This window comes from Euprymna scolopes, chromosome 27 (assembly GCF_053919585.1).
Source record: "Euprymna scolopes isolate OS-2025 chromosome 27, ASM5391958v1, whole genome shotgun sequence".
In the NCBI taxonomy this organism is placed as follows: domain Eukaryota; kingdom Metazoa; phylum Mollusca; class Cephalopoda; order Sepiida; family Sepiolidae; genus Euprymna; species Euprymna scolopes.
In genome coordinates, this window is record NC_136508.1 from 94,529,371 (window position 1) to 94,544,311 (window position 14,941).

Genomic DNA, 14,941 nt, shown 5'->3' on the forward strand with positions numbered 1-14,941 from the left:
TGTCTTGTTAGGGCAAGGCAGGTCGATTTGCAACTTTTTTCAGAAAATCAACATGGCACTGGTGATGATAGTTGGGATTTGATGTGATAAGAACGTATACCAAAAATTAGATTCCCATCTTGAACAGAAAATTGAGCATTTAATTTTAAAAATCGTGTAGAAAAATGCTGAAAAATCCTTCATTTTCATAGCATTTTTCACAACACTGACTTTGAAATTTCACGATTTTTATAAAATATTCAATTAAAATTGATATATTTATATGAAATACATTGAAATAAAAATAAATACATGAATTATAATTTTAATTATGAATCACAACTAGCAAAATATCTCAACCATTACTGCATTGATTAAACAAAAATTGTAAAAAAAGCTAATTAGCTACTAAATCTTTTAAATTTCACAATTTAAAAACATATGTGGAGATGTATTACACAATATTGTAATTCTGTAACTTGATACAAGTTACAGAACCATGTATTTTAATTTTTTATTAGAGGCAATAATATAAACTTATAATAGAACTAAATTGTTCTGTATAATTTCCTTTTGAGGAAAATGAGGGCCTAATTTGCTGGCACGATGACTTTGTAATAATGTGTCTGACTTGCCTCCTGCCCATATTCAACTTTTTGAGAAAAATCAATCAAATTTGATCAGTGTGTGGCTGCAAAATTGGTAGAAGTAATTTTTTTATTTTTTATTTTTTTATTTTTAGTTGTTCACTATTTCTGGAAAAACAACACACACAAAAAACAATTATTTGAAAAAACTTATTTTTTATATTTTTGCGATTTAATATGAATAAAAAACTAACTATTGGTTGGGTAAATTAAGAAAACTAATAAAATTTAATGAATAAATATTTATTTACCTAATGGACAAAATCCTTTGAATGCCCTCTTCTCTCACATCCAATTCATCTGAGTTTATTATCGATATTATATTTTCCAGAAGTAGTGCAAAAACACTATATTTTGAACAGTTTAAAACAGTAATTTGGATTTCAGTTAACTGTTTTGTTCTCTGAATCATATACTGTTGTCGGTTAAAAAAAATATTGTCGGTTTTGATCTCAAACCAACTAACTGCATACACTTGGATGATAAATTTGACCAGAATGTTTAATTTATCATAGTGTTTGAGGATAGACAACTCTAGTCCATAAACACATTAATCTTGTGGCTTATGTTAGCCATCTTCCTTGATTCAAGGGCCCAATTTTCTAAGTTAACTTCGCCACAAGAAATGCCAACAGCATACTCAAAAAGTAGCCTCTTGTCTTCACACTTAAATTATTTGTTTCTTCTGCTGTCAGATAATGATGATCGGGAGGGACACTAATTTTTTAGAATTCTACTTGAGGCAAATCTTGATAATTATTGATACAAAGTTTCCCCAAAGGACCAGTAAATGTTGTTAGGCTTTTTGTTGTTCCATCAATTAATTTAAAAATTGCTGTAAATGGCAGTTCTTCTAGTGGAAGCTGAAAATTGGAAAATTTGCATGTTTAATAATAGAGCCAGATTACATAATAAATACCAATATATTATTTTATTTTCCACAAAAAAGGAATATAATTGCAGGTGAATCTATAGAATTAATTTTAACTCCTTGTTAGGACAAGTGCAGATTATGTGCCTTGTTTGACAATTTTCTGTCTTGCACTTTACTGCACAGTCATCACATCTCAAGGCAGAAAGTTTGCAGCTACAAGAAGATATATCAAACAGTCTGTCTAGCTGTTCCTTCATTCTTTTCATTTTGATTGCTGCAAGAGATTTCCTGTCAATCTGTTTGGCCCTCTTGTGGATTAACTGCTTGCCAAATACTAATTATTTCCTTGCCAATTAACTTAGAAATCTCACTATTTTTTAAGTGGGATAACTGTTTTCGAGGAAATAACTAAACTGAATGACTTGTCGTGAAGTTGGGGGTGCTGTTTCATCCAAATGACAAGGTGGACCAGCAAATTTTGTGAACCCTGGGTTAAAACTGAACATTGTGCTTTTACTGACATTCTAATCTGAAAAGTAAAATAAATAAATGGCTTATAGCTGAAGGAAACTGTTTTAGGCTATGTTCCAGTTTCATACGTAAAAATGAGTGCTAGTTATAAGAAATAATGAAAAACTTTGTAGGGTTGAATTAGATGTATTGAAGAAAGAGGGCCAAACCAAATCAGAGGCATAGTAGTGTTTAGTTTAGACATTTTTAGCAGATTTTAGCTTCTCCTTCGATAACATGAATTTATTCTTAAAGAGATTTATTCTTGCTGTAGCTGTGCCATTTTAAACGAGTGTTTAGAGTTTGAAAAACCAGTGCGTATGCATGTATGTTACTATGCTATTTTTAATAGTGTTTTGAAGTTAAATTCAATTTTTATGATATTTTTGTTTATTAAATTTTTAGGTGAAAGTACAGAATAGTTACAATACAACCTTCTTCCATATTAAGAATGACTTTCTAAATAACAAAGTTATTTTAGCACAATAACAGATGCACAAATAACGAAAAACCTTTAAAGGAGTTTCCTTATTTACTCGTATTAATCTTTGTGGGTTATTTGATTTTAAAACTATAATTTTAGAAGAAAAACACTGCTTAAAAACAATTACTCCCTAAAAATAAAAGAAATTAAAATTTGATACTAATTTTCTGCAAAGTATTTTTTATTAAGTAGAAAAACTTGAAAATTTACGTAGTTATGTTTCGTAAAGATTGTGAAAAATAAACTTGTATTGACTATTTTTTTTTTTTTTTTTTTTTTAATATAAAACTGTATTACCATATTTTAATAAAAATTTTCAAATAGAATTTGATGTGAAATATTAGGTTGGTGCAAAAATAATGTTTTTGACGTTCATTTGAACATCAGAAAATGCTATTATTTTTGCACCAACCTAAATAGAAAACAAATTAAAAAAAGATAAAACAAATATGTTTAAATTCACTGCAGACACTTGAAATATAATAATACATATTTTAAACAAGTCTTTTTCGTTTTTCCTTTCAAAATAATTAAGCCTAAATCGTAATGTTTTCAAATTAAGTAATAAACAAACGTTAATTTTCAATATCAATAACGAGCGTGTTTGCGACGGTGAAATGTAAAATGTTTCCACTCCAAAAAAGTTCCTGAAATGAAAAAGCAAACTTTGGTCGTTATTATTTAAAAAAACATAATTTTGCCTTTACAGTTAATATTTATTTTATTAATTCATTATCATCACTCATTTTATTTAAAAATGTAGTTTAAAACATATTGCAAATAATGATTTCATTTTCTTAACAGTACGGATTGTTTTGATGACGGGACGTTCTTAACAATTCACTGAAAAAATTTAATTGCTTCAATTTTTCAACTTTTAAAGTAATTTCCTCAAGCAAAGATAACGATTTTGAGAAAAATATTTTGTGTAGGTCTTTTTATGTCAAACCCCAACTATCATCACCATTGCTTCACCGGGGTTCCAAAATCGACCAGCCCTATTGTTAGGGGTGAACGTGATTTTAAAAAAGGCTCTAAAAAAGAAAAGAACCTGAAAACTTGTGAACTATTTTTTACATATGTAAATCTGCATTTTTATGCGTGTTTACTGCCCAGACCAAGGTCGTCTGCTCATTGTCTTCATCAGAATTTGGTACTTGATTTCAACACTTTTGTAACAAAAGAATTTCCGTTTCAAACAAAATCGCAGCTGAAGTTTAAAAAAAAAACAATTTTTGGTCTCCCGACAAAGGAGGAATTGGACCTAGTAATTCACTATTGTTCACCTGTTCCTACTTTTCTCAATAACCACTCCTTGAATTTTTTAAAAATTTTGCGCAAACATTAGTCATGGTGAAAGTAAATTTTTGCAAGAATGGATTTACCAGGATAACTCTTGTTGGCCCCCCCCCTGGGGGGGCCATTATAGATTAAAATTGCCCCCAAATCATTCATCCGTTTACTTGTTTGCACTTTTCTCAATAACCACGCCTTGGATTTTTTAAAAATTTTGTATAAACATTAGTCATGGTGAACGTAAATTTTTTACTCGTGGAGGAGGATCTCGTAAGCTCAGCTTGTTTATTCTGAAATGTTACACTGATACATGATTTCTCCACCAAATGACATTTGAGCACTAGATGTGAACTCGTATGTCTCTAGCATCTTTTGCATTCTACAGAGTCGATCCTGATCATATGAGTTCTTGTGTGCCTCTGCAAGGTTTGATCCAATGATCATGACACCAGATGTGAACTTGTGCTTGTTCACGTTTAGTCATTGAGTGTACAGATCATGGTCGTCAGCTTCTTATCGTCCAAATTTGGTGTTTGATTTTGACACTGGCCGTAATGTCATTCATGTGGTCTTGATCACTTCTATGTATAAGAAAAGGCATTTTCCTATCAAACAAGATCACAACGCAAATTGAAAACAAAACAAAAAAAAAAAACAATCTGTTTTAGGTTACAATGACACCTGGCTTCTCCCATGAACAACAGGTTTTTCTTGATTTGCAGGTCTGTTTTCCCACAGTCCAGCAGTTTAAGACCCATCTGTCTCTGATACCCATAAAAATGAATTGACCCTTCCCCCCTCTGTCTATCCTGCTGGTGTGTGTGTGTGTGTGTGTGTGTGTGTGTATATATATATATATATATATATATATATATATATATATATATATATATATATAGGTGTTATTTGTATGTGAATAATTAGTTTGAAGAGGATAAACATAATGCAATAAAAAAAATCTGTATATGATAGAAAATTTTTTTTTTTTTTTTAAATATCATTAAATGAGCAATCATTTTGACTTTACATGTGTTGCACTAAACATATTTAATGTGAAGGAAACATTTGAAATGTACAGATATGGTAAAATAATCAATAGTTTAACAAAATGGAGTCTTACAACAAAGTAGTAAAAATGGAAGCAGTTTTAAATTATCGGGAAAAAAATATTTTTCTAAACACTCAAATTTTTTGAAAATAAAAATTATTTTTATAATTCAATACAAGACCTTTTGTTTCATTACACATTGTTTATGATACATGTTTTTGTATAACTTATGCTGCCATTTTTTTTTTTTTTTTTTGTATCCCTCAAAATGACAAATTAACTTTTTCTTATTAGTATGTAGTACTAAATCGATTTTAAAACGTTCTTAATGTCATAATCTTATATACTAGCAGGCTGCCTGGTGTTGCTTCATCATAAAATACACATAAATATTATTTTTTGATTCATGCAGATTATGCATTATTATAATAGAGCCAATTCTCTATTGATTATTATCCAATACATAGTAATGATTTAAAAAGTAAAAAAAAATGACTAAAATCGAAACCAAAATAAAACGTTAGCGCTCTGGCCTTAGTCATTATTTATTTCTTCTGCATCATTACATCTGAACTACTGACATATGTATATGAAAGGTTAAAAATTTAGTGACTTTGCACTATGAATGTTTAGACTTTTTGCACACAGACAGACAAGGCCATTTGTGTGTGTGTGTGTGTGTGTGTGTGTGTGTGTGTGTGTGTGTGTGTGTGTGTGTGTGTGTGTGTGTGTGTGTGACATAAGCCTGAAGAATCCTAGAGTGGATAAAACGCGGAATATTCAGTGTAGCTTAATCCCCATATATTTTATAACTTACTATATATATATATATATATACTAGCAAAAGTACCCGTCGTTGACTGGGTTCAACAACAGCCTACAGAAAATGAACTCTGATTTATGAAAGTAAGATAGGTTATGAAAAAGGAAGGGTTGTAAAGAGATAGCTTCGAATTTTGGGGTATCAAAACCAAAGCAAAATATGATGAAAGTAAAAATAAAATAGATAAACCCTTAATTTATTATACCATACCTGTTCACACTGAAACACTTATCACGATATTCTGTGGATCTATATTAAAAAAACCTTGTTAAACTTCGTGACATATTTCCATTCTATGGAGGTCAGGCATGAACGAACACCCCATAATTTTATTATACCATCCCTATTTAAGTTAAAACATACTTATCAAAGTATTATTATATACATTTATATCAAAAACACTTGTAAACGTTTTTTTTTTTAATTTTTTAGTTCCATACTTTGTGGACCAGGCGCGTACGCAGACCCCACAATTTTAATGAATCATCATTATGCCAGATCAAACATACCCATTCCTGTGTCTTGATACATCTTCTATCATTATATGTGATCAGTTTTCTATAATAGTCAACCATATAGGACCCTATTCGTGACCAGACACACACAGAGACGTTCAGCTTTATATTATATATATTCTTACCTATCATTATACTATCAAAATAAACCTGTAACGTATAATTCATTAATTTATCTTTCTATTTTTCCTTTTCTTTTTCTTTCCTTTTTTATAAACAATAAATATCTTTCAATCTCTCCCCACCCGGCTAAATCACTTTAAACCCCATTTTCAACCCGTTCCTTCCTCCTCCCACCACACGATGTCCACTAAAATTAACTCTCCAACCTGTTGCCATGGTGATCCTTTAAATTAACTGTTACTTATGCTGTTATAAATATGAATAGCGTCTTTTAATTTTAAACCGTTATAAACTTAAAAAAAACGTTTATAAGAATTAACACATAATTAATATTTAATTATAAACCCCTCTCTTATTGTATACACTCCTACTACTTTAAATTCCAACGTCCTCTCCCCTCCACTCCCCCCTTCTTTTCTAAATCCCCTTCATCTACGATTTTTCCATTCTTATTTGATTTTATAACTTAGTCCATCTATGAATTCTGACGATGCTAGTTGGATATTTCCTCTCTTTGAGGATCTTCCTCTAGTTGAAACAATATGTAAACTCATTCTGGACTCACAGTAATAAATTTCTTATATATATATATATATATATATATATATATATATATATGGGATGCCTTAAATAAGTTTCCAGACTTTTCTCATATGGGCACTTTTATTGATAGTACACTCATGAAACTATAGTCCCCTTTGAGGTAATCGCCTCTGGCTGCAATGCACTTGTTGTACCATTCCAACAACTTCTGGAAAGCCCCATGGAAGTCCTCTTATGTGAGCTTGTCAATGACCCTTATCACAGCCTCTTTGATCTCTTCAATTGTCTCAATGGTTTTCCCTTCGCTTAAGGAATAACCAAAAGTCCCAGGGAGCAAGATCTGGATTATAGGGAGGGTAAGCAACTGTCTTGATGCCCATCTTGATCAAATAGTCTGTGACAAGGATGGAGTTGTGGACTGGTGCATTGTCCATGTGGAAATGCCATTGACTCGATTTGAAGAGTGCTGGCCTCTTCCGACGGTATCTCTTCCTGAACTCCCTTAAAACCTTAAGATAGTATTGCTGTCTGTCCAGTGGGAACCCAGTACATGCAGATCATGCCTGTACTGTCAAAAAAGGGATCATAAGTTTCTGGATGGATTTGCTTTATCTGGCCTTCTTGAGTATGGGAGAGGCAACATGCTTCCACTGGGAACTCGGTCTCTTCGTCTCTGGGTCATCGCAGTAGATCTAGCTTTCATCCCAGGTTACCAGAGCATCAAAAACTGCAGGATTTGAATTGATCAGCTCGACCATCTCCTTGCTGTCACGAAACCGTCTTTCTTTCTGATTTTCTCTGAGCACCCTTTGAACAAACTTTGCACAAATCTTCCCCATCTTCAGTTCCTTGCAAATGATTGTGTGTACAGTTCCCACACTGACATCAAACTGCACTCATTGTTTCTATAGACACACAACTGTCCTTATCCATGAAATTCTTCATTTAGCCAATTAACTCTGGTGTTCTGACTTTCTCCTTCTTCCATGTTTCTCATCATCCTTTTCAGATTTCCTACTTTCCTTGAATCTCTTATGCCACTCAAAAATTGATGCTCAATTCATGCAAGATGGTCCAAAAGCAGTCTGAAGCATTCCATACATTTCTGTGGTATTTCTCCAAGTTTAAAAATGAATTTTTTGGCTTCCTGACACAAATGCATCATGCATTAAAACCTTTTTGTTTTATCCTCTAAACCTTTGCAAAACTTAACTGTGATCTGTCAAGCAAAAACACCCCCTCCCACCCTCTCATTTTCTCCGTCTCCCACTTCCCTACTGGCTTCCTGACTTAAAAGACATTAAACCTAAACATTATAACCCTTACCACTTTGCAAAACTCAATCATGTACTGCGGGAATGAAAATAATAGAATCCACTATAAGACAACCAAACCAATCACTACAAACTCATGATGAAAGATGTAGGAAACTTGAAACCTAGGAGCTTTCTACAAAGTTGCTGAATTTGGCATGAATAACCGAAAAGGGGGTTGATGTACTGTGAACCAAACGAAACGTCATGTTTGTTTGAGGATATGAAGAACTTGAAGCAACAACTTTAAACGGATTCTACATAAAATATTGGAAAAGGGTTGATTTTCTGTGGAGCAGGACAACTAGGACAGGCACTAGGAAAGAATATCTAGAGATATAAACATCTTGAAATGCAAAAATATTTACCATAATCGTTCCAACATGAATAATTTAAAAATAGTTGATATCCCATCAAATAAAACAATCAAATCAAGTATTATGTATGAAAATATGGAGATATGGAAAACCAAACCTTTTACCGATTGTTTCGCGCTCAGTCAATAGGGCATCAGAATATACCGACTGGCCTTCTGCCGAGGGTGAAAGATTCTATGCACACCAAACATTAAAAGAAGTTATGAGAAACCAGGAAGTCTCGGTATGCGCAACAGAAGAAATCAAAACCGAACTGAAAAGTCAAGGAGTCACAGATGTTAAAAGAATCATAATCAGGAAAGCTGGAGAGGTCATATACACAAACACCTATATATCAACATTTAACTCTTCCCAAATATCAGAGACAATCAATATAGGTTATGAAAGACTGCCTAGAAAATCACCCCTCTCGCTCAAAAAATTGCAAAATATATAAGCGAAAGAAATCCTGACCATCAAATACCAAAAAAAAGCTTCCAAGAAGCCCGTAAAGAAATAACAAATTACACCAAAAAGCATATATGCAACAATGGCTTTAAATTTTCAACAACCAAAACTAAATGTGTCCATTTCTGTAATCATAGGAAAATGCACAATGATCCTACTTTCAACCTAAAAGGAACAAAAATCGAAATAGCCGACCAACATAAATTTCTGGGACTTATTTTTGATAAAAAACTCTCCTTCATCTCTCGGTTCAAATATTTAAAAAAACAAAAAATGCTTCAAAACTCTACACCTCTTAAGAGTTATAGCAAATCCTGAGTGGGGATCAGACTGCTCATCACTCCTAAAATTATATAGAACCCTGATAAGAGCTAAACTAAACTATGGAAGCTTTAACCAGAAAAAGTTATCTTAAAACTCTTGGAGACATGCAAAACCTCCCCGATAGAAAGTTTACTATGAAACTCATGAACCCCCACTAAAATTGAGACATGAAAAATTAGGTTTACAATATTATCTAAAACTCCCCAAAATTCTGCCTATCCATGCATTTTCAATCTCAATTACAAATATATTAAAAAAAAAAATACAATAAAACCCTTTGTTTTTTTATATGAAAGAAGCAATAACACCATTTACAAACAACGTGATAGATCAAACCAGCATTCACGGGAAAAATTCCACGAAACTCCCACCCTGGCTATTAAATCTAAAGTCATACTAGACCTGACAATATATACTAAATCCAATACTCACCCCTCAGACTATAGAGAAAAACTAAACATTCTGGATTCTTACCCAAATTGGACATGCATTTACATGGATGGTTCACAGATCAAAACAAAGTGGGATGTACTGCTACAGCCATAAACTTTGCTCTAGATATTATCACCAACCAAAACTCAGAGAAATTTATAATATTTGTTGACTCATTATCAGTACTTGAATCATTAAAAAATAAAAACCTAAACAATCCTTTATTAATCAAACTGTTACAAAGGATACATTCTATCATACAACACAAAACTTTCTTCTGTTGGATTCCTAGTCACTATGGTTTACACGGAAATGAAAAAGCTAAGATGGCAGCCAAAAATTCTCTAAAACTCCAAATAAGCAACATAAAGGTCCCATGCACAGACTACAAACCTTCAATAAACAATGTTATTACAAAGAAATGGTAAGAAATTTGGAACAAAAAACAAAAATCTTTTCCAAATTATGCCTATACGAAGTTACTCCCCTTTGTTTATATAAATGAGTGTTTATGCATAATCGCTCTCTTCGGGTCAGATCATGTAAATAAAAGCAGACACTTCTATTCTCAGTATGTATGTATGTATAAAGCTAAAACATGATGTGTGTGAATTGATTTATCTTTTTGTTAAACATTGATATGACTTCCAATATGAATTTATTTGAAACTAACAAAGTGTTTATTTTTCCATGTAATTGATAATTAACTATCAAAAGTCATAAATTAACTAATTAACCAACGCAACTAACATATTGAAACATTTTTATTGTCCACAGATCAACCTATATTTTATTTTAATAGTAAAAAAAAAACTGTTTTGGACCATAGTTGTAGTTACATGTTAACACTTGGAACCACACGTATGCACGGAACAAAACAGGAAAGAAATTTAACTCGACTTTTTCTAGTTGAAATGGAAAGCATTTATTAACGGTACTTTCCAAACAATGCATTGCATCTTGTTTTAAAAAATCTTTTACTTGACAAAATTCTGCTGTGTTGAACACATGCTTTAAAATCTCTCCCATCACAACATAACCACATGTCCACATCACGTCAGCACGCATTGCCAGTATTCTCCCACGTGGTGTCTTTTTTTTCTCTCTACTGTTTTCCTTCTCTTCCTCTGCTGTGACATCAACTTGTGCAGCAACAAGTTCATATGCATATGTGCCATGCGGCTGCTGCTGCTAAATATGCATCAGCGGCTCTGTTACATCTCGAAATGTTTGTATCGTTCACAGATGAACCTATATTTGTATTTTAATAGTTAATCACTAAAAAAGGAAACTGTTTTCAACCATATAAAAAGACAGAAACCCTGATAATAGGACAAGAATTTTATTTACTAAAGTTTTTCAACTTGTCTTTTTGCGGATAACAACTTAGGATCCGATTATTTCTATGTGTGTTTTTTTTTTTGTTTTTTTTTTTTTTGCTTTCCCTTTGTTTTTTTTTTTTATATATATTTTTTTTATATATTTTATTTTTTTTATTAAATAAAGCAAATTTTCTTTTAATTTAGGATGTACCTTCCGAGTGGGACTTGGATTGGACAGGCCGTAGGAAAGCAACAAAGTGAAATCCTCCCTAAACAGAAACTCGAAGAGTAAGTTTTAACTGCGATCATTTAACGCGTAAACAAAGCAAATCTAACGATTGATTTGCTGATTAGTAATGTTCTTTCTTTATAATCACATTGTTGTCAACAAATTGATTGAATGTCATTACTATTGTGGATTTCAACATCTTCAAGTTTAATGTTAACAAATACTTGTCATAAACTGTCCTCGTAAGTAAGCGAATTTTGTTCATGCCATTATTTTCAATCCTCTGACGATATTCTTCATCATTCAATTGTCAATCAATCCATCTTATTAATCATCATCTATGATTGTCTTTTAGTGTTGAATTGTTCATACAAATTAAAATGAAAACCTTTTCAAAATGTTATTTTATTATTTGATTATTATAATGATTGAACACTATCAAGAGTAATGCAATTATATTTCACAAAAACAAATAGGTTGTGAGACTTCATACCTTCACGGTCTCATTTGGGCCTTGCTTCTCCATATTGTATGACGTATTCGCTAGCTTCTGTCTTGGAAACATAAAAAGAAAAACTTTAGCTTATATTATCAAAAAATATCAGATCCTTACATCAAATATGAAAAAATCAGAAGTTGAAATCTTGTCAGAATTTCTCCTTGTCCGAATGTGCCAAAGATGCAGAGAGATTCATTAGCTACAATATGGACCAAGTAGTAAATCTCTATGATGAACAGAAGCAAAGTTGTGAAAGGTGTATCACCAACTTTTTCCTTTACCATTGACTGAGATCAACCAAAAGTTAAATCATATTAATGTTAAGTCTATGACTGATATTTTGATCAAGTTTAATGACGATTGGTCAAGTGATATGAATGCTAAACTATACTATAAACAAACTAACATAGTAACAAACTAGGACATAAACGATATGTCCTCTTTGGCAGATTTAATTTTTAAGGTGGGGGGGGGGGGTGATTTGGATTATTCTGATAGCTGTTCTGATCTTAGACGTTGTTCTCATATTTCTCCAGACTTTGTTCAGGTGCATCTTGCCGAACAATGTAGATGTTCGAACGGAACCCTTTATTTAACCCACAGGAGTAGCATCCAAAAAAAGAAATCCAAATAATACAAATTATCAATCTTTATAAAAAAAATGTTAAAGAGTCAAAAATTAATAAAAAAAATTTTTATATTATTTATTGGTGATTCTTATAAATAAAAAAGTTTACATATTTGTGTTATGTAAAAAAAAAAAAAAAAAAAATAGTACACCAAAAATTATGCAAATTCATCTTGTATTTTAAAAAAAATATAAATTAACTTTATCAATGAAATTGTTCGCTAACCATTTTTGGCCTTTATGTCCAATGGTCAAGGAACATAACTCAGACTTCAAAGTTTAATTTAAATTTAAGTTAAAAACGTGCCTCCTCCCCATGTTAAGAATGACTTTCTAAATTTCATTCTTTTTTTTAAGACAAAAATACTGGATGAATTTGCATTAATTCTGGTGTATGGTTATTTTTTTTAACCTACCAAGAAAGTACATAGTTTTTGTGCCGTTTTCTTTTTTAAATATTGGGTTGAATCTCGAGAAGTACTTATCATTTAAAAGTTGTTTTCTTTTACTTTTCCAGAAATCTCCAGAATTTACTTCCTGTAGAAATAAACGACAACGTTGGAAAACTGAATACGTCGGTTGCATCTGAACGATCGACTACTTCTTCAATGGGATTACTTCCTGAGGATCTTGTCAATAGTATGTACAGTTGTATTATCTGTGTTAAACCTTTCTAAATTTTTCTGTTGCTTAAGGATTTGGAGTTTGCGCAAGAAATATAGGGTCAGTCATTAGTAACTAACATATATGCTAATTGATCAAGTTCAGGTATATTGCTAACATGAACTAAATACCATAGTTTCTTCAAAAGTGCTCAATATGCATGCAGAACTTTTATATCAATAAAAATTATATAAACATTGTGAGTCGTGTATACGGATCGACCAATGTTTCTACATTCTTCATGTATCATCAGGACTCATATATATATATATACGCGCACAATATCTCGTATTTCCCCAAAACCTCTGGCCTTGATGGAGAGGAGACTAAAACTTCCTGCTATGGTTTCAAATGATCTCAAATTTTGGAGACTTGATTCCAAATATTTCTCATATGTTATATCTCCCCTCTTTGGGTTTCATACATAAAGTAATTTTTACAGTGATTAAGGATTATTTGATACTGGAGATATTCGTAATCGTACCCTATTTCCAATTTAAAATTTGGCACCACTAAAAATAAAAAACACCCTTTGTATGTATGTATATATATATATATATATATATATATATATATATATATATATATATATACACACACACACACACATATATGTATTTTTGGTGGTGACTGGCATTCCAATATCCACAAAATTGTAATTGGTCCACAATCACGATTGTTGATCTTTCTTTTTTTTTTAATAATTTTATTTGTAGACCTATATTTTTTCCACATGTTGCAGTGTAGTGATGGGAAATATGGTTCATTGTGTCAACATACAGCTCATCAGAGACAAACGGATATTATTCTGAATTGCCAGAAATAAATGAAATCAAAAAAAAAATTAAGATGGAAATCCAAAGTGTGTGTGTGTGTGTGTGAGAGATATATATAATTTTTTTCCCTGGTTGAAAATATTCAAAAGATTAGACTCATTGAATTCTAACAAGGGTCATTGATAGTGCTCAATCAAAGAGCAAATTTATAATTTTTATCTTATGTAAATATAGTCATATCTTGCTACGATGTGCAGACCGTTTCGATCATTTTGATCTCATCAGGCAAGAAGAAAAATTTAATTTTAATTTTCAAAATTTTTTCTTGCCTGATGAGATCGTAATGATCGAAACAGTCCGCACATCATAGCAAGATATGACTGTATTTACATAAAGAAAATAAAAGTTATGTATACATGTGTGTATGACTATTTTTCATTTTGTGTCCTGCTTGAGGTTAGACGTTTCATGAATGACTTCCCACTTTTCCTATCATTTGCCATTTTACTTGTGCCTCCTAACGGTATTAGGTCATCATCAGTTGATTTCCTGTCTTTAGCAAACTACCACATAGGCTTAAATATGTATGTACATTTCAATACCTTTTAAAAATTATTTTATTCAAATTTGCAGATGAATCTGGTGCGACATTGTCACGAGAATCTTGTCATTTTCCCAAGTCTCTCAATCTATCAGCTTCTGCGGATCTGTCGGAAATAGAACAAGTCCGTCGCTGTACAACAGAAGATCCCCACAAGAGTGGGATCCTTGGTAACAGTCATTTTGCCAGTGCTCATGCGTTTCTCCATTCGCAAGGTATGAAATTCGGCACAGATTCCAATTGTGGCCAGTCAAGAATTGTTTTTGAAGAGAAAGAACTCTGTGAATTGGATAAAGAATTTGAACCTGAAAAGGAGGACACCATGACACTTGAAGATGACAGAGAGAGCCAGTCTGCCGTTTCTGATCTTGTGACTCCAGTCAAAATAGCATTGAACGATGTTGGTAAGTTGATTGAATCCCTTATTCTAAAGTTATTTAACGTTCAGTTTTATCATTTTCATAAAAGTTTTTCTTCTCGCTTTTTTT

General features: G+C 31.9%; 1 protein-coding gene across 1 annotated transcript in view; it reads left to right on the top strand.

The window, feature by feature from the left end:
* LOC145249013 (centrosomal protein of 192 kDa-like) overlaps nt 1-14,941 on the top strand; it is a 144,349-nt gene that overhangs the window by 20,019 nt on the left and 109,389 nt on the right. The window contains exons 4-6 of the mRNA XM_080110872.1: nt 11,262-11,345; nt 12,931-13,052; nt 14,486-14,857. Of these exons, the coding sequence (XP_079966998.1) occupies nt 11,262-11,345; nt 12,931-13,052; nt 14,486-14,857 (578 nt within the window). The remainder of the gene's footprint in view (nt 1-11,261; nt 11,346-12,930; nt 13,053-14,485; nt 14,858-14,941) is intronic.